The sequence below is a fragment of the Dipodomys ordii genome, unplaced genomic scaffold, assembly GCF_000151885.1.
Source record: "Dipodomys ordii isolate 6190 unplaced genomic scaffold, Dord_2.0 Scaffold13, whole genome shotgun sequence".
Lineage (NCBI taxonomy): Eukaryota > Metazoa > Chordata > Mammalia > Rodentia > Heteromyidae > Dipodomys > Dipodomys ordii.
Window position 1 is genome coordinate 6,389,035 of NW_012267229.1, and position 24,746 is coordinate 6,413,780.

Here is a 24,746-nt window from a genome sequence, read left to right on the forward strand (position 1 = left end):
TGTTGGTATAATTTGTGGAGGGGAAGGGAAAAAACAAAATATTTAAATAGGGATACAGGTGGACCCATTGCAACAATGAGATGTACAAGATGTTATGTCAAAAACGAACTTTACAACTTTGGCCTGGGGGGGAGGGTGGGGGGGGGGGGGGGAAAGGGAGGGGGGAGGGGGAGGGGAATAGATGGGAAGGCAACAATGCTTGATAAGAAATGTACCCATTACTTTGCTCTCCTCTGTACAGCATTTTCACAATGAAAGAAGGAAAGAAGGAAAAAGAAAGAAAGAAAGGAAGGAAGGAAGGAAGAAAGGAAGGAAGGAAGGAAGGAAGGAAAGAAAGAAAGAGAGAGAGAGAGAGAGGGAGGGAGGGAGAGAGAGAGAGAAAGAGAAAAGAGAGAAAGAAAGAAAGAAAAAGAGAAATTACACGGCCTAAACCACCAAGCAAGGAGAGCAACTTCTGGTTCTTATGTCATACCTTGCCTTCACTTTTCCAGGTCAAAAAGAAACCAAATTCATCCACCTTGAAGAGGCAGTTAGGTTCAAACACGAAGGATTCCTGTTAAAAAGAAATGTGTTGGCTTTCAATATTTCAAACTTAATAAAAATGCAAATATCTGTGAGGAAAGGAAAGGAAAATGAGCCTCTGATTCTAATAAACTATATTTTGAGTATTAGAGAACATGTTCATTTAGAAAACTCTTTTCATTCTTCTTCTGCATTGAAAAATGGATTAATGTAACAGAGCATCATCCTGTAGAACAGATATGAAAATAAACAACAATGATGAAGATCCAACTGAAGAAAGTTTCTCTAAGGTTTTGGAAGAAGTCTTAGTCTCAGTTAATGTCAAAAGTCAGTCCCAGTGCCAGGTGTGGTGGTACGTGTCTGTAATCCCAGCATGCAGGAAGCAAAGAGGGAAGATCACAAGCATGAGGTTAGCATGGCTCACACAGACTTCCAGGCCACATTGGGCTACATAGTGAATGCATGACTCAAACAAACAAAATGAAATAAATCAGGCCCAGCGATGCATTCCAGAAGGCACTCTGGTAATTCTGAAGTTTGTGGGCCACTGATGTGGATGTGGATGTGGACGTAAGAAACTCAGTGCAAACTACAGAACCAAAATCAAGGGGTGTGCCAAACCCGGATGATTGGAGCAGTTAGACTTTATCTGTCAGTGGACTCCTGATCATTAGTAAGAGGTTACCAATATATTTAGGGTTTCCAAAAACTTTCTATGTAAAAAAGAGACAAAGAACACTCAGGAAATGAACCCAGATGTCCCGCGCCTTCCTTTTATATTACACTAAGATTGCTACCTGTGCGTCAACAAATCTCTGTGCTCAATTCAGGAAACCTGTTTTCCTAGATCACTGTCTGCCAGCAATTAGGAACTTGTTTGGTAAGCATGGCTCAAAGCAGTGACTTTTAATCAAGTAAATAGCAATGACAGAATTAAGATTTTTAAAGGTGCTCCAGGCTCTTTCCCAGATTAAAATTTATCATTTTAAATACCAGACAAACAGCACTATTCATCAAGGTAACTCCAGTTCTGTCTAAAGTGGCAGAATGTAGGGTCCTACAGGCCTGAGTGAAGCTAGCCCTCTTTGTTTGGGGAGTGTTCAGGCAGTGGAAGAATTAACATATGCATTCTAAACTCACAGCAGACAGGTTCTGGGCACTGCAGATATAGCAATGAATAAGACAAAAGAATGTTAGGACCTGTGGAATCAAAACTCAGTCCCACCACTTTTATTCTTTCTCCTAGAAAGACCATTTCTGAATCTAAGTCTGCCTGAAGGCCCTGGTAAAGACATCATTTCCAAAACAGGATTAAAAAATTAGAGCAAGAGGAAGAAAAATAAGGGAGAAAAAGTAAGGAGAGAGTAAAAGGTTTTTCCCAGAACTACCTGCCATAAGGTTCTGTACACTCTAGGATTGCTAGCAACCAAAGAAAAACGGGGAGAGATATCTATAAGATGTGCATCTGGCAAAACCAAATCAGTTGTTAGGTGGAGCAATGTCTAGATCAGAAATTCTCCAGGGAGGCCTCACTAGGAATCCCCAACTGAGCTGAAGACTAACTTACTAACAAAGCCCCACAATCAGGTGATCAATTGAAGCTGAAAGGTTTCCAGACCAAAGGAATTCAAACCACCAGTGAAAAATCAGAGTCAACACGAGAAATATGTTGCAATCCATTGAAAGAAACTAGAACAGAACCTATTTAGCTTTCTTGCTACCTCCTTGACCCTTTCTCTTAGAGATTGAATGTCTTTAAATTTAAAGGGGTTTAAGTTTCACATGGAACCTGGACTGTGGCTCCTTGAACAAATCAAAGCAGTAGAAACGTAACACCCTCTATTTTCCTTCAGATCTGGGTACTGCCAGATCTTAACAGGAAGTTAGGCTGTGTCTCCTCTGCAGATCTGTTAGTCTTGCGGTTAAGAAATGCTAATGGAATTTTCAGGTAAAGAAACAAGTCATAATGGAACTTTTCCCAGGGAGCCCAGAATCTCAGTTTTCATGTGACTTGGCTAACATTCATCACAGTCACCTCGTGGAGTTCAAGGACCAGCAATGTTTCCTTATGTCACAGAGAGACAAGGGCTGGAATGGGCCAGGAGCTACTTTTTATGGAAATACTGAACAAGTGATGGCCAGAGGGCATTTTTGTTTGAGAGAGGCAAGATGAATCACTTTGGGCAGAAGTTCTATTTAGATGCTCTTTCTGGCACAGGGGTCTCCCGCTCTGGGAGGGTTACAGAGACACCAGCCATCTCATAAAGAATAGTTGTAAATGTTTAAGCTATTAGTTTTGCTGTATTTTCCCAACATGAAGTTTTTCCACATTAGTCCTTATCACAACTTGTCTTTCAAAGGCTCAAGTTATTTTCAAATTGATTTAGACTAAAAATATATTTTTCACCCAAAGCTGGTGGCTCACACCTGTAATTCTAGTTACTCATGAGACTGAAATCTGGAGAATGCAGATTCAAGCCAGCTGGGGCAGAAAAGTCTGGGAAACTCATCTCCAATTAAGCACTAACAGCCAGAACTAGGGCTGTAGCTAGTGGTAAAACACTAGCCTTGAGCAAAAAAGCTCAAGCCCCTGGGCTAGCACATGTACACACACCGACCCACACACAGACACAGAGCACTCTGTGTGTGTGTGTGTGTGTGTGTGAATTTTAATTCCATTCTTCTTATACAGAAAGACTTAATACTCCTCTGGTTGAAGAAAAGGAGTGTTTGGGTAGGAGATCCAAACAATGGATCACTGATTTTGTTCTAATCACAAATAACCTATGGTTATTTTTACACTTTTTTTCCCTGACTTCTTTTCTACAAAGTTACTTGAAATATTTTTGTTTTTATACTATAGGGTTTGCATCACCAAATATAATGTAGTAATTTTTATTACCAGCTCCTTGGGACTAGGTAATAGAAAGGTTTAACTCCACTATCTTTCTATATTAAATATTCAAGGAATCTTTCTTGTATTTATGACTGGTCAGGTGCATTAGACAAGAGTGAAATAAAATAAGGGTTTAGAACTCCATTGGGGGTCTTGTGTCTTTTGTTATCAGATAAACAGGACCTCTAAAGGAAGCAATACTCCACAATTATTGGGGAACGCAGCCCGAACTCCTCAACACAAGCTTTTTACTAGCCACCAGCTCTATAAACTCAGTAACTATTGTTGATTAACTTCATAGGGTTTCACTCTTCCTGTCTGAAGTTGGGAAAACTAATACCAATCTCATTAGGCTCTTAGATAACTAAAAATGGAAAAGTTCTATGTACTTGGAACAAGGTGAATGCTGATTGCATTGCCACCATTAAATGCATGGTTGTCACATAAGACATTTTATAATAGCTATAGTTCATAATAACTCTGGCACAATTTACATAGATGAACACTGTCCAAAAGATTTCAGTGGTGGTGGAAGTGTACCCGGAAGGCACAGCCCAGTAGTGTTACCATAGAGAAATGGAGTCATAAGCACTTGAGATTGTAGGGTGTATAGCACAAATACAGAATTTTTAATATTAACTTGAATTTCAATAGCCACGCATAGCTAGACTGGCAGACAATGAAGTTTCTGGGAGATAGAGAATATTGCTTAGAGGAGGCCAGTTTCTTCAGTTGACAACGACACATCTAAAAGTGCGACCGATACTCTGATTCCAATGTCCATGCTCATTTCACTCTGTCATTCTTGACCTTTGGTTATTATCAACAGATTGTGAGTAGGCCAATAAAGGAACTCTAGCAAGGTAGACACCACCTTGAGTATATGTCGTGCTTGCTTTCTTGTTTCTTGATGTGATAAGAACTTAGCAAAGCAAATACCTAACCATGTTTGCAGTGAAATAAGGGAAGTTTGAATTAGAAAGAAGCCATGGAAGACCTCACACAATGTAAATCATAGTATAAGCTACAAGTTCTTCAAAGAGACTTCATAAATGAAGTCTGGAAACATAGATGGAGTCTCATTTAGAATTATCGAAGAGATATATCATACCCTGCAAACCCAAATGATGTGCACGCCCATTCTGTCCCTTCTCTTGGTGGAATTCTTTTTGGTTATTCATAAATATTTCTTTTTTTCAGACATTAACACAAATTTCTATTTTTTTAAGTTAAACTAAACTCTCAGAAATGACATTCTGTCACAGGTTGAGCTATGGACTGTTCCAATAGATAAGCATGGGTCCTTCTAATTTGTGTCTACCTTCATTGCCACTGTCTCTCCTTAGAGGATCCATAATGGTGCATACCTTTTCCTGTCTAATTTTCAGATGCCCTGAGATGATGGACAGCGTGTGCTCACACTCCATGGGAGGAGCAGAGGACACTGGGCCTGGCTGTCCAGCTAGAGGCTCCTATTTTGTGCGATTACTTGTCAGGAAGGCAACACAGGAGCATATACAGCTTTTGCTTTTCTTCTCTCAATCTTGAACTCTTTGGACAGATGTTCCTGTTGGTTTGCATTGTTTAAATTGAGTATAGAACGTTCTGTCTTCTACCATCTGTCTCCCCACCATCAACTCAAAAGGCCTATGATTCCTAGTCCCATGCTCCCTCTTCCTAGAGAACATACATAGAGATTACTAAGCCCCAAGGACTGCCCTAAGTACCTTCTCTATACACTAAGTTATTGCCACCTCCCCATTTTCCTAAGGGAGAATCTGTTGCCATTCCCATTTCACAGATGAGGACACTGAGGTGTACCATACAGATGGTAGGATGGAGCAGGAAATGTTGGCTACACGGAAGCACACATAAAAACCATGTACATTTTATCAATCTTGTCAAGAGAGTCAGAATGTTAGGGGGAATATTAGGGGTCTGCTCTGGAATCTGAAGGAGACTTTGCTATCTCTCCCCCTAGTCTCTAAACGTCCTTAACCATTTATTATGGGTGAAGAGAGCTAATGAAATGTCTCAGTTCTAAGTACTGCATTTGAAGATTTCCTAGGGAATCTCTCCAAATACACAAATGAAATGTTCAGGTTCGATGACAGGCTTCCTTGTCCCCTGACACGTAGTGTTTGCCAACACTTCAAATATTTTATAGAAGTTCTTCCTCAGACACTAGTACCAGGAAGGTCTCTGTTTCTACTGCTGTACTATTTACAATGCAGCCCCATGACAACTGTGTCCTCGACACCACTTCTTTCCTGCAATGCCATGGCCACCAAAAACACAGAAGCAAGTGACTTTCAACTTTATAGAACATTCATCTACCCACAGAGTTGCTGGCCTGCCCATTTTGTCCTTGGCTAGATTTCCCTGTGATTACTTATTTATTTTTTACTCAGTCTAAATCCCTAGTCCATCATTTATTACGTGAGTTTTAGGGTCAGGTGGACGTGACCCAAACATAATGGTTAGATACTCATTTATTTATCTCTAAAATCAGAGACAATTACATTGACTATAATACACATCTCATAGGTTAACTTTCAGTATTAGAAAGCTGAGTACCAATCTCAACAAAGTTAATTACTATTAATGATTAATATGATAATGCAGCAATAATAATTATTAATGTTGCTACTATTGATTATTACCAATCTCCAGGGGAAAATGAGGTAAATACTATCATCCCAACTTTGCTGATGAGAAAATGAATGCTAATGGAGGTTGGGCAAGTTGCCTAATAAGACTGACGTCATATGGGGCACAGCTCCATCGATGTTTTCACAAGGAATCATTTTTCGTTATGTAGATCTTAACAAGAGTAGTGGTCCTACTGTGCACTTATTTTCACACATCCAGAAAGTGCCAAAGAGAAACACAGAGTTGTATATATGTAATTATTGACTTAGAGACTCACTGGCAGCTTGGTATGTATGTACAGGGAGATGAACTTGAGTAACTTCTTTTCCAACTCAATCATCTCTCCTGCCCAAGCCAGCCTCCATCTACATTCATGTCATGCCAAATAACAGAAAAGCCAGCAGAGCACAAGCCTTTCCCAGGGACATCCGAAGTACTTTGAGCAGTAGGAGAGGATCATGCCTGGGTTGGGATCTACTGGCTTGTGCCCTGACCTGTGCCCCTGACATGGAAGATCCCACTCTGGGGCAGAGATGACAGCCAAGTTATCCAGCAAGTTTTAAAGGTGAAGAGACCTCCTGTCTGTGTTGGTTCTTAAATCTCACAGGAACAGAACTTAAAATCTCTCCTTTAATAAACAACTGTGAACATCTAAAGTGTTCATTCCAGCAATGACCAGGACATGAAAACGTTCCATCCTGGTGCCAAGTGGAAAGATTTTAACTAATCTACTCCTTCACATAATTATCCTTACTATTTACTCCAGGCTGGCACTATATCACTTGTGTCACAGTTCCTCTTCTGGCTTTTTGTTGGTTAACTGAAGATAAGAATTTCATGGACTTTCCTTACTCATGCGGGTTTGGAATTGTAATCCTCAGATCTTAGCCTCCTAGCAGCTAGAATTACAGGCATGAGCCATTGGCACCTGGCACCATTTTATTCTTATATCAGAAATGAAAATGGTCAGCTTTGTCATCAAGCTTGGAAGACTCGATGGAGATATTGAAAAGCAGTAACAAGAAGCAACAGGAAGAAATTGAAAGTTGGCTAGATGGTATGTTACAAAAGGCCATGGAGGATGAGGGGAAGGGTAACATTGTCCAAAAAGAAATGTACTTTTTATCTGACTTAAGTAACTGTAATATTAATTAAGATAATAAAAAAATGCCATAGGCTGAGTATATGTGTCCTCCTAAACTTATAGGTTGAAATCTAAACTCTAAAGGCTGAAATCTTAACCTCTTATTAGGAGATGAGGGTTTTTGAGGGGATGAATGGTATTAACACCCCCCATAAAAGAGGGTCTTCCCAGGAAGACCCTCATTCCTTTTACCATGTGAAGGCATAGAAAGTTGTCATCTATGAATCCAGAAAGGGTCCTCTCTGCCTCTAGAACTGTGGAAATACATTTTCTGTTCATAACCATTTGATCCATGGCATTTTGTTGTAGCAACTTAAACAGACTAAGACACAAAGTCTCAGCAATGTCCTTTGCCTTGGTCAGGTCAATTACATTTTGTATCTGAGAAGAAAGGCATTGCTCAGATCACCCATGCGAGGCATCAACCTTCTTCCAATAGCTTATCTTATAGTTATCAATAGCTGTGAATTCTGTCTCCTAGTTTACTTCTAGATAGAGATGTTTAATCTTTGGGAATTAAAATTTAAGGTTAGCCAGTCTGAGATGCCAAACTCCTGGTGTGTGTGTGTGTGTGTGTGTGTGTGTGTGTGTGTGTGTGTGTGTGTCCTTCTACCTCTCCAAGTGTAGAGACAGACATTTTGAGATTAAGTCTAGATGCTTGCTCCTCAAAGGCCTTGTATGCTAGAGCAGGGCATGGAGGTGAAGTCTCTGATTTTTGCCTGAGCACACTTAAGAAATGATTCCTAAAACATCAACAAGTACCTCCCAAGTTGCAAAAGGAGGTCGACATAACATCTTCAAGGGGAAAGCAGCAGTCACTCAAAGTAACAGTCTAAAGGGTTGCCCTAGCAACTTAAATAAGGACAAATTGAAGACCAGATTACTCCACACACTATTGATGCAAATAAATACAATTCATCATAAATATTTATAACAAACGTTAAAAACACACATGTCCCTTCATTCCCAACCCCAAACAATTCTAAAAATAGATGTGCTAGAAATATGACTGCAAGCTGATAAATCCCTCTTTTTCAGTCATGCATTTCTAATTAAAACACTATTGGCTCCAAAGTAATAAATTATACTAAGTAATTAATTGAAAACATAGTGATACAGAAGACATATTGGGAAAAGGCATGTTAAGGAAAGAACATTTTAAACCATGGCTCTATGGATAAGATCATGATGAACAGTGATTGCAAAGAATGGAATGTCATATGACTTTTGTGAAACTTCCCTTTGAATGTGTGTAATTCCCCACAAGCAATTCCCACACAAACAATGCTCCTTTTAAAAATGCTCATCATCGCTGGGCACTGGTGGCTCACACCTGTAATCCTAGCTACTCAGGAGGCTGAGATCTGAGGATCACAGTTCAAAGCCATCCCGCGCAGGAAAGTCCGTGAGACTCTTATCTCCAATAAACCACTAGAAAACTGGAAGTGGTTCTGTGGCTCAAGTGGTCGAGCACTAGCCTTGAGCTTCTGAAGAGCTGAGGGATAGCACCCAAGCTCAGAGGTCAAGCCCTACGACCAACAAAAACAAACAAACAAAAAAGCTGCACAACATGTCACTGCCATTATATTTTGGCTTCTGTAATAGTTTATATTGAGCCTCAAAGATATATAGTCCCTATACTGGCTTTAGAAACAAAAGGCAGCATTACTGGGACATTATACAAGGACCACTCCTACAGCCTGGAGAGTTCAGCGGGCAGAGTCAGCAGAGTCCTGAAGACTCTTCATGTAACCTTCCTGTTAAGAAAAGGGCTGCTGCATTCCTAGTAGCATTGAGATTCAGATGCCCACATGGAAATGGGAAGCATGAGAGAACCATCAGACATGTAAACAAGGAAGGGAAGAGAAGCCCAGAGTGAGCCCAGAGCCTCTACAGCATGCTGCATGACTAACACCCAAGAGAAGAGAGGAGGGAGGACAGAGGGCTAGCGACCACAGATCTCAGACTGCCTTACAACCTGAAACAGAGCTTACCCAGTCCTTAGGAAGATGACAGCCTCGGTAATTTCACTGTCCATTTTTGAAACAAAGAAGCTGTGCTTTCATGCTTAGTGTGGGTTTAAGACTGAGTAGCAAAACCAAAACTGAATTTATTTCTATTTCACTTCAATCAACTAACTCTGTGCATGTTTAGCTTTTGGAAAAACCCAATTTAGCATTGATTTTTAGCTTAAATCTTACTTTATACAAAAAAACTATTTGCAAACAATATTCTAGCAACTTGGCCTTGATGAACATTAAAAACTAGACTTTTTAAAAAAATGTAATCTTATTTGAGTGTAAGGGTGATGTCAGAGGGGTGACAGTTACTTAAATAAGGTAAATAAGGTAATGAGTATTTTTTTTATCCAACATGGTTACCCCCTTCTTTATTTAATCCTACTTTCCCTCCTCTGAGGGAATGTTCATTTCCAACATAGTGTCTTGTGAGTTTTGCTGATTCATTTGTTCACCTTTTGTCCTTTGTCTCACCAAAAACTAGACTCTTTGTGGATCTCAAAAATGTTACAAGGATCCCTTGCCCTTTTCGGTAATTGGGAGAAGCAAATCCATAGAGAAACGCAGTAGAGGTGTCCACAAAGTCTTCCTCAGGTAAACTCCTTAGTTATGGAATATGTTAGCCCAAAACCTTGGAAGCTAGATTGGCTTTGCTTAAAGACTTCAATAAAAGATTTGAGTAATTCCTTTTAATTTATGAGCTTTAAGAGAAAAGCCAGTTTTGTAAAATAAAAAAACAAACATGTATTTTGGGGTATTATATTTAAATTGAAAAGATGACTTTCCTGCTGAGAATACCTCCTTCCAATTTCCATCAACTGAAAGGAAATACTAGATACTTTTCCTAAAGCAGATTGTATCTAGGTCTTCCCCCCCACTTCAAAAATAATTAGAGTTTAAAAAAATCCCTGGTTAACACTTTTCTATCCTTATAGGCTGATTTTCACTGATCATAAGGGAGATATGTTACCACTGTTAAGAGCACTGTGGGACAATTATATGGAAAATAAACTCCATTCTTATTTTTCCTAAAAGAATTGGATTCAAATTTTTGTCATATAAAACAAATGGTACATAAAAGACCTAAACAGAGCTTTGGGAATGAGGATGTAGCTCAGTGGTAGAGCATTTGCTTATCATGTATAAGGTTCAGGGTTCCTTTTCCAGGAGCATAAAGCAATGAACCAACCAAACAAACAAAGCCCCCAAACAGATCTTAGGCTCTAGCTTCTACTACTGAATTTTTTAAAAATTGTTTATAATTACATTTTTTTACATTCAGGCTTTAAAAATATTTTTCTGCTTACAGTCATTCTGGGTCACAGAGCAGGTATCTATGATGAGTTTATCCACACATCCATTCTTGGAAACCAGCCCCATCACTGGTGAATAGGAGGCAGTTACTTAAATGGTCTAAGCTTGTCTTCAATCATCTGTAAACCCTGGAAAGTAATCTCACTTAATCCTGATGACAGTTCATGGCATAACATCTAATATGTAGCCTAGGAAAAGAAGTATCTCTTATTCAATAGTTTTTCCTTCCTTTATCTTCATTATGTAAGAGAGATTCGCTACAAAGAACTTTATTTGCCCGGTATGTAGTGGTTCTCAAACTTCAACAGCATCCTTGGAATAACTGGAGCAGCTCTTGAAACATACATTGCTAGATCCTATCTCTAGTTTTGACTCTGTAGGCCTGGGATGGGGACTCCTAATCTGCGTTTGTAACAAGCTTGTCGATGCAGTAGACTCTGTAGACTCTGAGAGTCTACAACCACACTTGAGACTCACTGGAGATGAGCTGCTATGGAATCTTTCTGCTCAGCCTGTGACTAGTCTATGAAACCTAGAGCAAAGTGTTCAATCATTTTAGGTCCCAGTTATGTAAACTACAAAGATGAAAATAAAACTATTATTCAACAACAACATTGTTATTAAGGTTAAATAAAATAATATTTGTACATCTTTGGTGGCCCAGTATCCAGTGAGTGATCAAGATATTTCTTTTGTAAGCACAAAAAGAAAAAAGAATACCCCAAATAATACTTTGGGGGTATGGCTATAGTAGCGTTTGGGGAAGAAACTAGCCATCAAGTTGGTAGATGATGTGAAGACAATAGACCTTCATCAATACAGCGGGAATCATTCAATCAGTCTCAGCAGGCTTGAATAGAACAAGATGGCAGCAAAATGGGAGATTAAGCTGGGATACTTTTCTTCTGCTCTTGGACATTCATGCTCCTGACTCTGATTTGGACTGATATTTACATGCTATGAGTCCCCTGGCTCATACATAGGCCTTTGGGTTTGGGCTGAAAATGACACCGCTGATTTTCCTAGGCCTTTGACTTGTAGATAGATGATCATGGGCCTGTGCAGCCTCTACGGTCACAAGATTACATGATTCAGCATTCACAATAAATCTCTCCCTGAACTTTTTATATAAAGGTATAAGCATAGTCTGCTGGTCTGGCCTAGAGAGAACCCTAACCAGCAGAGTACCTTCTCTAAAGACACCAAAATAAGTAACAATAATGAAAACATACCTTATAACTTTTAAGAACAGAATTAATTCACTTGAAATTGCACAAGTTTAAAGAAATGCAATTTTCTTACTCCATAAGGGATTTAAAAAATACCGACTTTAAAATATGCCATATAGGATTTCATTTGAGTGCTCATCCATTCACACTTAAATGGATATTATTATCTCCATGGCTAGACCAGATGCATTAACAGAGTATGATTCTAAAGAGAATATGTGAAGACAATGAAGTCAGAATAAACTATAGGTTTCTTTGCCAACAGCCTAGAGATCTGCAATCCCTGACACATCGATCTTAATCAAAAGCATACTCTGGGTAGGTATGGTCGCTCAAGCTTGTAATACTAACTACTTGATAGACAGTGATAGGAGGATTGCAATTTAAGGCTAACCCAGGCATAAAAGTTTGAAAGACTCCATTTCACACAATGGTTGGGCACAGTGATTTACACCTGTCATTCCCAGCAATACAGGGAACAAGTATGATCATAACCCAGGTTATCTTTGGTATAAAATGAGATCCTCCCTCAAAAATAATCAAGCATGTCTGTCCTGGTCACCACTGCTCGATTCACCTGCAGCAGCGAGAACTAATAGTAGCTCTTTATATTAAGACTGAAGAGAAACCAGAGAGAATCCAACACTGTGTCTTTAGCATTGAAATTTTAACTGAATTCTTTAGGATAACACAGTAGAATCTGAGGGGTCCAAGTATCTTCTTTGGGAGTTCCTTATATTTTAGTGATACTGACTTGTCACTTTAACACTTTGTTCCTGTTGGTTTTGTTTCCCCAAGTTCCTTGTAAATTCAGCACCATCTCAGATTTCCTTCACTGGATTCATAATGGATTCACCTCACATCTTCTCATAAACAAGTTGTCCTTCTTGTACCCTTGAACCAGAGATCTCAAGTATTAAAGACTTTTCCATCGCCCTGACTCAGACACTATTTCATGGGTGAAGTCTTTCTGTTCTTCTAGGAAACAGAACAGTCTTCTATCTTTGGGAAGAAAGGAAGTAAAGCAAATCTGTAGAAACTTCACAGAGAGGGAGGGAACATAAAAATGAGAAGAGTAAGGAAAGAAAACAAAGGCATGAGGACTCTATTATAGAGCAAAAGCAGATACAATAATATATTAAGCAAAGGAGAAGAAATGGAGTTTGACTGAGTTAAACACACAGTAAAACCATTAAGAGGATATAAGGAGTGAAAAGTGACCACTGGAAGCTATAATGATATCATCATTGCCATCAAAATGAATTTCTTATTCATTTCTACCTGGCATACTGTGTCCTCTATGCTAGATAATCTTGTAATACTACCTGGAGGTCAAATATTCTGTCCTCCTTTTCTGAAATACAATTTTATTGGAACACAGCCCATTCATTCATTTACATATTCATGCTATGTGGCTGATTTTGTGTTACAATGACAAAATGAAGTATCTGTAATTACATGGCTGACAAAACCTAAAACATGTACTGTCTGGGTCTTTATAGGAAAAGGTGAGGTGAATTCTGTTGTATACTTCTGCAACTCTCCTGCTGCATAAGAATGCATGAGGTAAGTGTGGCGCTTGTAAACAGTGTCACCGTCTTCTACCCTATCCTGCAAACAACCCTTTGCAATGTGACTTTTCATCTTCTCCCTCCCAGTAATGGAATGTTCTTCTCCATTACTTGTGTCTGGGCCTGATTTGTAGCTTCCTGTGGCCCTTCAGAATGTGGCAGTAGTTGGCTGTACTGAACAAAGAGCCAGTCCTACCTCCTTATAAGAGGATGGGGAATTAGGTCCAGTAGAGGTAAGACCAGTTCTCAGTTGACCCAGGAAACATCTCTGTGGGTCATGTTCAGGAAGTCCAGAGTGTTCATACCTGGATTTGTGGAGCCCTAGAATGGTGGCTATCTTAATTAACCAAGCCTTGGATTGGTTTGTTAAGGAGCAAAAGCTGATCTAATTATTGACAATATTGCAGGCCCATTAAACCCTGTCTCTTCTCATTCTAAACACATCCTTTGTCCTCCTTTGCTGGCCTCTCCATCAGCCTGAGCTCATGCCTCCTGGTGACTCTTCTGTGCATCTCTGTGACTTCACCCTGAGTCAGCAAAGCCTGAGGTTCATCATTGCCTCTCATAGCCACTGTCCTTGTCTATTTCAGTACTTTTCATATTCCTCTTTTCTTCAAATTCTAGTTTAGTGGCCTGTGCCACTTAGCATTCTGTTATGCTTTGCACTTAGCATGCATGCAGTCACTACCCCAAGGCTCCTTTCTACCAAAAGTTGCTCTTTCTTTCTTCCTGGAGCTAACATACGAAAAGGCAGATGGAGATCAAAGGCAGCTCTGCAGACTTGGCAATTGCTTTCTAACCTCACCCACAACTAAAGAAGCACATGCCTATTAGGGAGCCATGTGGCAGATTCCACAATTATCCCAGACTTCTACTAATTAACTAACCCCTTACTCTGAATGAAAGCACCAAATCAAAGATGGAAGAAACTAAAGGCAATTAATTACTAGAAAATGTAGAATTTGACTATTAGGAGTCTGACTATAAACTCTTTACAGTTTGTAACAGCACTCACTGACCTACTGAATAAACTTTATTTTTTATTGTTTATTAATTCTGGCCAAGCATTTGGAACAACTAAACAGCTAAGCTCTCAACCCTAGTGAGCTCATCACTCTGGGAGGCATCCATAGACCCCGGTGATGCCTCTGCTTTCCCACTGGAATTTCTGGCATAGGTATATTGATCCCGTTTGAGGTGAGATCAATGTTCAGACAGGTGAAGGGGACTTGCTCAAGGTCATAACTTATAAATGTCAGGGCCATGGCTCAAACCAAAGTCTTTTTGTCTTCAAGTCTACTTACCTTCTGGAACATTTCCAAAGCACACAGACCTTTTCCTTAAACATCTCATGCTTAGATGACAATGAGCTCTGAGCTCTAACAACATGTGAGCCCAGATAACATTATCAAAGGCTGCTCTACAGGAAGGAACTGACGTGAGTGATCTTGCACAAGCCTGGCTGATGCTAACGCTTGCTACTTTGGGTTATTTCAGGGTTTGGGCCAAGTGATGTAATGCCCAGGGGCCTGACCATTACTTTCTTACTGCTGGGGGAAAAAGTCAAATGGCTGTGATGACAAGAAAGGTGATGGAAGGCAGGTGGGTGTAGAATCATAATCTTTAGGCTCTTTAGATTCACTGCTTTCACATTACTGATTTTCTACCAAAGAGATGTTAATAAAATACTGTGAGAGCAGGGGAATGGAACCAAATGGTAGATAAAACACTTGCCTTGTTTGTGTGAGACACTGGGTTAATACTAGCACCATAAAAGACAGAGAACAGGAGAGAGACAGAGACAGAGAGAGAAGCAGGAGTGAGAGAGAAATAAGAGCTATGGGAATGGAAATGAGTATGGTGGTCCATACCTGTAAGCCTAGTACTTGCTGAGGCAAGAGGATAGTGAGGATTTTGTTTTGTTTAGTGCCAGTCCTGGGACTTGAACTCAGGACCTAGGCACTGTACCACTTGAGCCACAATTCTACTCCCAAGGATAGTCAGGCTGGCCTTAAAAAAAAGTAAGGCCCTACTTTAAAAAAAAAAAGTCTAGAGATATATCATATATCCAAGTAAGAGACAAGATTGAAGGACTGAGCCTCTAGCTTACCTTTTTTTATTAAAATGTTATCCTCACCAATCCTTTGTCCTTTGTTATGCTTAGAACCCTGAATTTTCTCTAAACACCCACAGAGAGCTAGTGTCTATAATGGCACTAATGGGAAGTGGTGAAAACATTAAGAGATGTGGCATGGCAGAAGCTCTTTAGGTCATCAGTGGTATATGTATAAAGAGGATTGGAAGGCACTGTTCCTTTCTCTCATGTTGTGCTGTCCAGTCATAAGTAATGCTATACTCTATGAGCCCTGTCATTGACACACACCACCCCCATTAGAGGTCCAAAGCAATGGATCCACCTGATTTTGGACTGGAAACTGTGAGCCACAAGAAACCTATTTATGCTGGTTTTTTTTCTCCCTCCAGTACTGGGCCCATCCCTGGAGTATCTAACTAAACAAACTCCAGTGAGACTCTGGAGTTCTCATAGGTTCTAGGTGGTGATGGTGGCCAGAGAACATAGTTTTAAGAAGGTCTCTCTTCTATACTATTGGACCCTCTGTCAACTCTACCCATCTCTCTCCTTTTCTTACATAGCCAAGGGTGGCTTTGACCTTGCAATCCTCCTGCTTCAGGCTTGAGAGGGCTGGCATAAAGCTGTACACATCACAATTAGCTCCCTACTTGTCTTCTTATCTTCCTCCTTTCATTAGATCCTCTCTGACCTTGGTACAGCTCTTCACTATACCTATTTGTGCTCAAGTTTCATAGAATGCTTTCCCTTTAGTTCCTGCCCCAATAGGTTTCTTCTTGCTATTTCAGATACTATATCAAATGCTACAACATGCTTACAGCCTTTCCTTCTCACTAAAGCCATACCATGACTTCCTCTCTCCAGTGTTTCATGCCTGTTTCTCTGATCATTCCTCTTATAATTTTACTGAAATAATTATACATCTCTGGAAATCACTTGCTTGTTTCTATTCTGACTTACTGCCCACCTCCTTCCAGGGAACTATAAAATCCTCAAGAACTGAGAATTCATTTGTCTTGTTCACTACTTTATCTCTGCCTGTAGAACATTAGCCAATGTGAGTTAAGCGGATTTATTCTGTCTAAGCATAGTTGAAAGACTAAGTGTATTTTCCAACCTATTCTAAATTTCATCTAAGAAATTACTTTTCTCATTTGTTCTACTAAGTGATGCTGCCTTGGCTAAAACAAAGCAAATTTCTGAATCACTTAAGGGTCAAATGAACTCAATATTAACTTCACTATGATATTATAACATATTCTTCTGTTGCCCAATAAGTTATGTAATAATGCATACTCAATATACAAAATTTGTAAAACTCACATATAAATATATACATTTTAACTTCCCAATTACAATGAAAATACTTTAATAAAGCTATTTTTCTCAAATATTTCTGCATGAACAGGCTTTTAATCGAAGCTGATCAATCTTCTGTATCATATTTTACCTAAGTGTGATCAAGAACTTACTCACTCATCAGCCTTCAATAAATATGGCATGAGTAATGTGCAAAACGATTTGTCCTTTATGTCAATAGTGCCCAACCTTAGCTGAATATTGGACTCATCTACTCAGATGTTTTTTTTTTAATATTAATACCCCAGTCTCAAGCTTGAAGGAGATTTACAGATATCTCAAGAAGGAGGAAATCTCCCCAGGTGATTGTACTGTGTAGGTAGGGTAGAGGTTGAGCTTTTGAGGACTGGCCATGGTCCAACATCCCCCCTTCAGATAAATAAGTTTATTTCATATCAGGGAGACAGGTGAGAAGCGCAATACAAAAATCTAGTGACAAAAGTCTAACATAAAATAATGGCATGAAACACCTCTTCTTTTACAGCATAGGCCATGAGGACCCCATCTTTTAATCCCACCAGGATCCTGACAGTAGAGCAGTAGAGGACTGAAAAAGGAAAATTAGACTATTTGTTCCATCAAGACTGGAGAACCTTTGAACCTGATAAGGGGTGTGTGGGTATTTGTATCATCATTCTCAGATTATTCAAATTTATCAATACAGATAGCTGGCTCTGAGTAGCTGAGGTGAAGTATACAAGAAGAAAAGCAGACATGTCCAGTCTAGCCTATACCAAGTGGCTTCACTGGTCTCATAAGACATAATGTGGATGTTCCCATTCCCTATTATAGTTTGCTATGTTATTCAATGCCATTTCTGTTTAACTTATTTTTATACTAATCCTCATTTGAATTCTGTGTGTGTATGTGTGTGTGTGTGTGAGAGAGAGAGAGACAGAGAGACAGAGAGAGAGAAAACATGCTAGTATTAGGCAGTATAAACTCAGGACCTCAAGCTCTTATTTAACTGGCCTTTTTGCTCAAGGTTGGCACTCTACCACTTGAGCCAGACCTCCCCTTCAGGCATTTTGCTGGTTGCAGACAAGAATCTCATGGACCTTTCTCCCCAGACTGGCATTGAATCTCAATCCTCAGATCTCAGTCCCTGGAGTAGCTAGTATTACAGGTGTAATTAGCCTAGCTAATGCTTCATAAATACTACAGAAAAGGTAATAATAAATAGCATCCTTGCTTGTAGATTTTTCCCCACTGTGGGTGATACAAACAGCCTGGGTGCGATCTGCAAATCCCCTACTCCCACAGTTTCTTTGCTTTGTATCAGAGCTACCTTGCTTTATGTGTGGGAAACCAAATCTCAGTTTTGTAATCCTGCTCTCTCTCTGTCTCACCTCCTATGTCTCACATATTCTTTTATCCAAAATCCCCCCCCACACACACACACAACCACACACACATTTCTCCACAGGTCCAACCAGTTTAACTCTCTGTGGGGTCTTTCAACCCTGCCCCTACTGCTACCCTTCCCACTACCAAGACAATGAGTCCAGTCATATCCACTTTCCAGTCACTCCTCAGACCTTCCCACTTCCCTGCCCAGAATCCATCAAAGGCTTCCTATAGCTCTTAGGATGTAATGCTAGAGCCTTGGGCTGGAAACTAATTATGATGTGCACAATGCTCATCTCTGTATGTAGCTCCTCAAGACAGCCTGTTACTGAACCAATTATCCACTAGCATACACAGTTACAGAGTCCTTGGGATAAAAAGTATACATTTTTAACTCTGTTCAGTATTTCTCCTCTAACTCCACGTTGACCCTTTATTATTTTGGGTTTTGTGATTGGCTCCTTTTACACTTTAAGGGTTAGGCATAAGCTGTATTTCATGCACTATCAAGAGTACAAATTCTCTGGTTTTTCTTGCACTTTTCCCCCCCTGACCCTTCTACTTTCTAACATCTATCTAAACCCTTTACTTTACACATAAAGTTAAATGTTCTTTTTTAATTTTAATTAAATTACTTGATTAAAGAGGAGTTCACTAGGGTATTTCCTTATACCCCTATTCTTTTTTTGGTTGTGGGGCTTGAACTCTGGGCCTGGGTGCTGTCCCTCAGCTCTTCAGCTCAAGGCTAGCACTCTACCACTTGAGCTATAGCACCATTTCTGGTTTTCTGGTGGTTTATTGGAGATAAGAGTTTCATGGCCTTTCCTGCCCAGGCTGGCTTTGAACTGTAATTCTCAAATCTCAGCCTTCTGAATAGCTAGGATTACAGGCACCTGGCTCATACCTCTATTCTTAAAAGATTGTAATAGGTTTCATATATGAGAGCAGCATAACAAAATCCATATCTATACATAAAATGTACTTTGATCATATCATGCCCCATCATTTCTCCTTTTCTCCATACTCCTTTCATAATAATTCAGCTCACCACTGCTACTACAATCATGTGATATCATCATCCTCACCATCATCATCATCATCATCATCTTAGGTCTTGACTTTACATATGAGTGAAACGTGACATTTGTCTTTCTGAACTTGGCTTATCTTGTTCAGCATGACTTTGCTTGCTTGATCTCTAGTTTCACCCACTTTCCTACAAATTGCATAATTTCTTTTTTCTTTGTGGCTGAATAATAAATCCATTGTATACCATGTTTTTTCTCATCAATTGCTGAGCACTTAGGTTAATTCCATAGTTTGGCTATTTGAGTAGTGCAACTATCTTTATATACGTAGATATATGCCTGGGAATCAAATAGTAGTTCTATATTTAGTTTACTTTTTGTGGTTGTTGGTCCTGGGGCTTGAACTTAGAGCCTAAGCTCTTTCACTCAAGGCTAGGACTCTACCACTTTGAATAATAGCTCCACTTCTGGTTATCTGGTGGTTAATTGTAGATAAGAGTCTCAGGAACTTTTCTGCCTGGACTGACTTTGAACCCTGTTCCTCAGATCTCAGTCTCCTGAGGAGCTAGAATTACAAGCATGAGCCTGTTTTTAATTCTTTGACCTCAAAATCTTGGCCTTTCAGCACAAATTAAATTATGTAAGGCTTAGGAGGAAGGTTTTAAAAGATGGCTATAGAGTTTTATTCAATGTCATGTGGAACACTATTAAAGAGTCCACTCAAGAATGATTTGCCCGTTCAGAAGAGAATTGGCTTTTGTTTGATTTGCTATCTTCAGTTATTTTTTAGGGCCCAGATTCTTTGAAGTTACATCGATGAGGTACAAGTTCTTTCTACAGAAAAGCACATGATTTGTGTCTAGAAAGAAAATACAGCCTCCTAAGCATACAGCCTCTTTTTCTATCTAACTGGCTCTTCTGTTATACCTATGGGACTGACTTCCTCAGAGCCTTAGTGGTGAGCTTTGCAATCTTGCTGTTGTCCATGCTGTACTTAAATAAATCTTTAAAATCACAATGCTTTTTTCTTTTAAAAAGTTGGGTTTTTAGTTTCTTTGGAAACTATATTTGGAAAGGCTCTTGCTGACGAACAGCCTGAGATGTGTAGGCCTGGGCCTTTTCAGAATTTCAATGCACAGCCCACAGTTTAAATTCAGACTGCCTTGCAAGCAGACCACAGGTACCACCCAGCCCTATTCTAGGAGTCTGCATTTTAACACTGTGCTGGTTGTGACACCTTTTCCTGGCACCAGCTGCCATAAGGGTGAGGGAGGCCAGTGGAGGGTTGAACGTGAAGGAGACATATGCAGACCCAGATGTTGCTGGTGACAAGTAAAATGTATACAACCAAGCCCATGACGCTGACCCCAGCAGACCAGACTAGAAATCAAATGGAGCCAGCCATTCATGCTGAAGTTCCACCTCACCAAACTGAATAGCAGTTGTTATTTGACCCTTCCCAGAAATCAGGCAAGAGATTTAAGAGCTAATGCTACCAAAAAGGCCATTTTTGATTGGCACAATAAAGGCTGCTTTCTGCCTTAATCCTTACACAGAAGAGGTAACCTGAAATAACCTGACACTAACCATTCAGATATTTACTTATTGTCCCTCTCTCTCTCTCTCTCCTTTCCTTACAAGGAAGGCAACTTTGAAATTACTGATCTGTTTTCTTACGCTTTGATTCTGCCTCTTCTATCTATGAAATTAACCTTCTGTGTTAGGCTCACTGGAACAGTTGTTCTGTTTTATGGAATGAAGTGTTGATGGACTCTGGAGTCAAAACTAAAGTCCTGCCACAAGAGAGCCTAAGGCAGGACACTGAACGTTGAAGGGCTGCTAGAACTATATGGTGAGAACTCCAGGCTAACCAGGACTATGTACATCTAGTTGTAGTTTGGGATAATTGTTCCATCATTTAATAGTAGTCTCTAACAATAAAGGAACACAGTTATGTCAGCTCCAATTAACTGAAATAAAACGAGACCCAGTTCTTCATTCCACTAGCCATATACATCTATGTGGCTGCTGTCACAGGCAGGCTACAAGCAGCCTATCCTCAGTACAGTAGAAAGCTGTGCTGAAAAATCCTCACTAGAAGCAGGTGCTACCTTCTTAGGGATAAATTACCTTTAAATTTTTATTTATTCATTTCAATTGCAAGTTATCCTACAAGCTTAGGTAGGAAGAACTCAGGAGAGAGGCTGTGAGGAGGAGATCAAATTTTTCTTCTTTAGTTAGAAAGGGAGAAGGTTATGGCTTAAAAAATACTTGGAAAACACACTGGGATCAGAGAAAAGAGGAAAAGAAATTGGAAAAGAACTCTGGGCAGAGATTAAACTAGAAAAGACACAAGAACATGAATGTTGGTGGAGGAGTGATATGAAAGAAGACAGCGAGAGCCATATTTAGATACAGGGCTGGCTAATGACATCTACTCCATGAGATCTCTGATTTCTTACTCTTATCCTGTGTCTGGGAATGTGTTGTAATGCCTCTCAGCTTTTACAAAATCTTCAATATGTCTATTTCATAAATCATTGGGCTAAGAGATCTGATGATGTGGTAAATTTCCTAAGGGAAACAAACAACTTAGACCAGGCATCAAGGATGGAAAGTAGGGGTAACAAGGGACTGGAGGCTACGAGGATTCTTCCAAGAAAGTGAGAGTCCTGAGGAATGTGAGAGAAAACTAAGAAGAGCCAAATTGTCAGAGGACAGTGTCATTGCTCCTATGACATGGTTAGTTACCAAAGGCAAGTCGAGAGATGCCCACCGTGATATTTGAATTGCATATGTTTCCGAAAGCACTACTGTTTCTCTAGTCTGAAAAACAGAATTTCTTATTGTAGAGATTTAATATGAAGTATCACTTAGAGAACAAAATACAGTTTGCACAAACTTATAAGTCAAGCAGAGTTAGGAAAAGCAGATTTGGATATGGTATGGCAATAAAATTAGATCCAAAACAAAAGCTATGCTATACCCAGGCTCTGAAATTTGGGTTGCTGTGAAAGAAATCCTATGAATGTAGAAGTAACAAAATGATGCTTAAGTTCAAATTTTACATTGACACAAGAAGTATGTTTTAAAAGCAGTAGCTACTAAATGTTTCCCCTTGACCTGAATCCTCCACCGCTCAAAAGTCTCCCTCTCCTGGGGGCTGGGAAGGTGGAGCACTTGCCTTGCATGCCTGAGGCCCTGGGTTCGATTCCTCAGCACCATAAGCAAAAAGAAAAAAACCGGAAGTGGCGCTGTGGCTCAAGTGGTAGAGCGCTAGCCTTGAGCTGAAGAGCTGAGGGACAGTGCCCAGGCCCCATGACCGGACCCCCCCAAAAAAAGTCTCCCTCTCCTCTCCTGTCCTCTCCTCTCTTCCTCTCCTCTCCTCTCCCTACCCCCTCTACCCCTCAAGGACTTGTGCCAGTACTTAAATTTAGGGTCTCAAACTCTCCCTAAGATTTTTTAAATTCATGGATTATGCTCTGCCATCAGAGCCACACCTCCAGTTCCCATTATTTTGCTAGTTAATTGGAGAGAAGAGTCGGGGATTTATCTACACAGGCTGGCTTCAACTGTTATCCTCAGATCTCAGCCTCTTAAGTATGTAGGATTACAAACATGAGCCACCAGTCCCTGGCTTCTTTGCTTTCTTTATATTAATATTCTGGACATAATTTAAGGTCACCAGGATAACATTAGTCATTTTGTGGTACTGAGAGCATTTATGAACCTTCACTGGATCATCCCTTTGCTGTGACACTTCTGGAATGCTTGGACTTTGTTTTCTCTAATTCCCTTTCCCCCCCCCCCCACTGTCTATCTGCTGTCATCTCTGTTATTTATGCACAAACTGTAGAAACAAAACTGTTTGGCTTACATTTTTACAAGTGAATATTTTAACGGCTGTTCAGAAAAATCTCATCTTATAGAACTGGAAAGTGATATGAAAAACTGGCTGTCACCCAGCTTGAAGTATTATTTGGCTTTTTTTCTGGTTCGGTATGTTATTAGGGAGAGACGTGTCTGTTTTTAAAAGTTATTTTTTTTTTGCTTCAAATCCTAGTGTAGTAGCAATCCAGAAAGATGCAAGCTTAGCTGGTTTGTATTTAATGTGTTCCAAGGTTCCTTTTCTTCTGGCTTAACCATGTTTTCAGAGGGAATTGGCAGAGGAGTAAATACTTTCAGAAGCACAAGTGGCCAGTATTTTCTAAATAGTTGTAGTAGTTCATAACCGAAGAAAAACATCCCAAGAAATACAAATGATTCAAATGAAGAGAAATCTCCAATTCATCAAATCATATTTCACTGTATGTACAAAGAAAGGTATTTCTTCTCATGTGTGTGCTTGCTTACATGACAGTGAAAGAGATACTCAGCCAGTGATCTAACGTCTTCTAAATGACCTCTGAATTATCTTCTTTTCCCTTTCAAAGCCAGGAATATTGTCTTAGAAAACTGCCCATCTTTTAGGTCACTCTCAGCGACTAGGGAGAGATGTCAATTGTATTGCTGGTATTCAGGACACACTACCTTCCAAAATATAGCTACTGGTCATTTAAGGAAATAGCAGCAACAGTAAGGTCATATTCCCTTTCCCCTCGTCCCCTCAAGTAGGCCATAAAAACCCAGCTGACTTCTCCTGAAGTAGATCTGAAAACTTTCATTCTAGGGAGATCCTCTAAACAACCAGAAGAATGCAATGTCTTTATTGTTGAAGATACAGGGACCCAGAGAAAAATCTGAACAATCAGCTTTGCTTGCTAAGTCCCCCAGTGTGCTCTTAAATCATCACACCCATCCCTTTTCTCAAGGGGATGAGGATGAATGTGTATGAATACCTACCTTCCCCAGTTTCTTTGAGTTTTTACCTCTGAGGGTTCCTATGTCACCTAGAAACCTCTATCACACACATCTGTATGCTTTCTTTCTTGTTAACTTGCCTTTTGATGGAGACCTCACAATGGAGAGAAAGATATCTTTCTTCACTCTACTGTCATCAGGGTGGACATAGCCAAGACCAGCTTATCTGGGAGAAAGACTTGAACATGCTTCTGAGTTAGCCCTTGACCTTCTATGATAAGCTACTCAAAGTGAATGTAGATAGTCTAATAAGTCACTGCCTAATAGCTATGAAATATGCAAAAATAAGATTGTGTTGTTTGTTGTCTTGTTTTTCTAAATCCAGGGTTTGAACTCCAGACCTTATACTTGCTGGGCCGGCATTCTATCACTTGAGTCATGCCTCCAGCCTTTATAGGAATAACTTTTTTAAAGTATTTTGTACAGATTTTCCTTTGAATCTGTTGAATCTCAGATCCCCACATGGATCTCAAGTATTATCAAGTTCTACAATTTTGTCATACAAGGGAATCAAGGGAAGATGGACAGAAGATTGAAGAAAGGGTGGGTGAATACAGTTATAATATTTAATCTACATATGTGTACATAGAGCTAGGAAAATTGAGGAGATGTGTGGTGTTGAGAGAGATGGGGATGAGATTGATCAAGAAATGCTGTACTCATAAACTGACATGTTGAATTATACGACTACATAAAGGTAATTTAAAAAGAAAA

General features: G+C 39.7%; 1 protein-coding gene across 1 annotated transcript in view; it reads right to left on the reverse strand.

The window, feature by feature from the left end:
* The window catches only part of Plcb4 (phospholipase C, beta 4), a 352,340-nt gene that overhangs the window by 112,353 nt on the left and 215,241 nt on the right, over positions 1–24,746 (reverse strand). Inside the window, exon 5 of the mRNA XM_013011053.1 lies at positions 473–553. Within this exon, the coding sequence (XP_012866507.1) occupies positions 473–553 (81 nt within the window). The remainder of the gene's footprint in view (positions 1–472; positions 554–24,746) is intronic.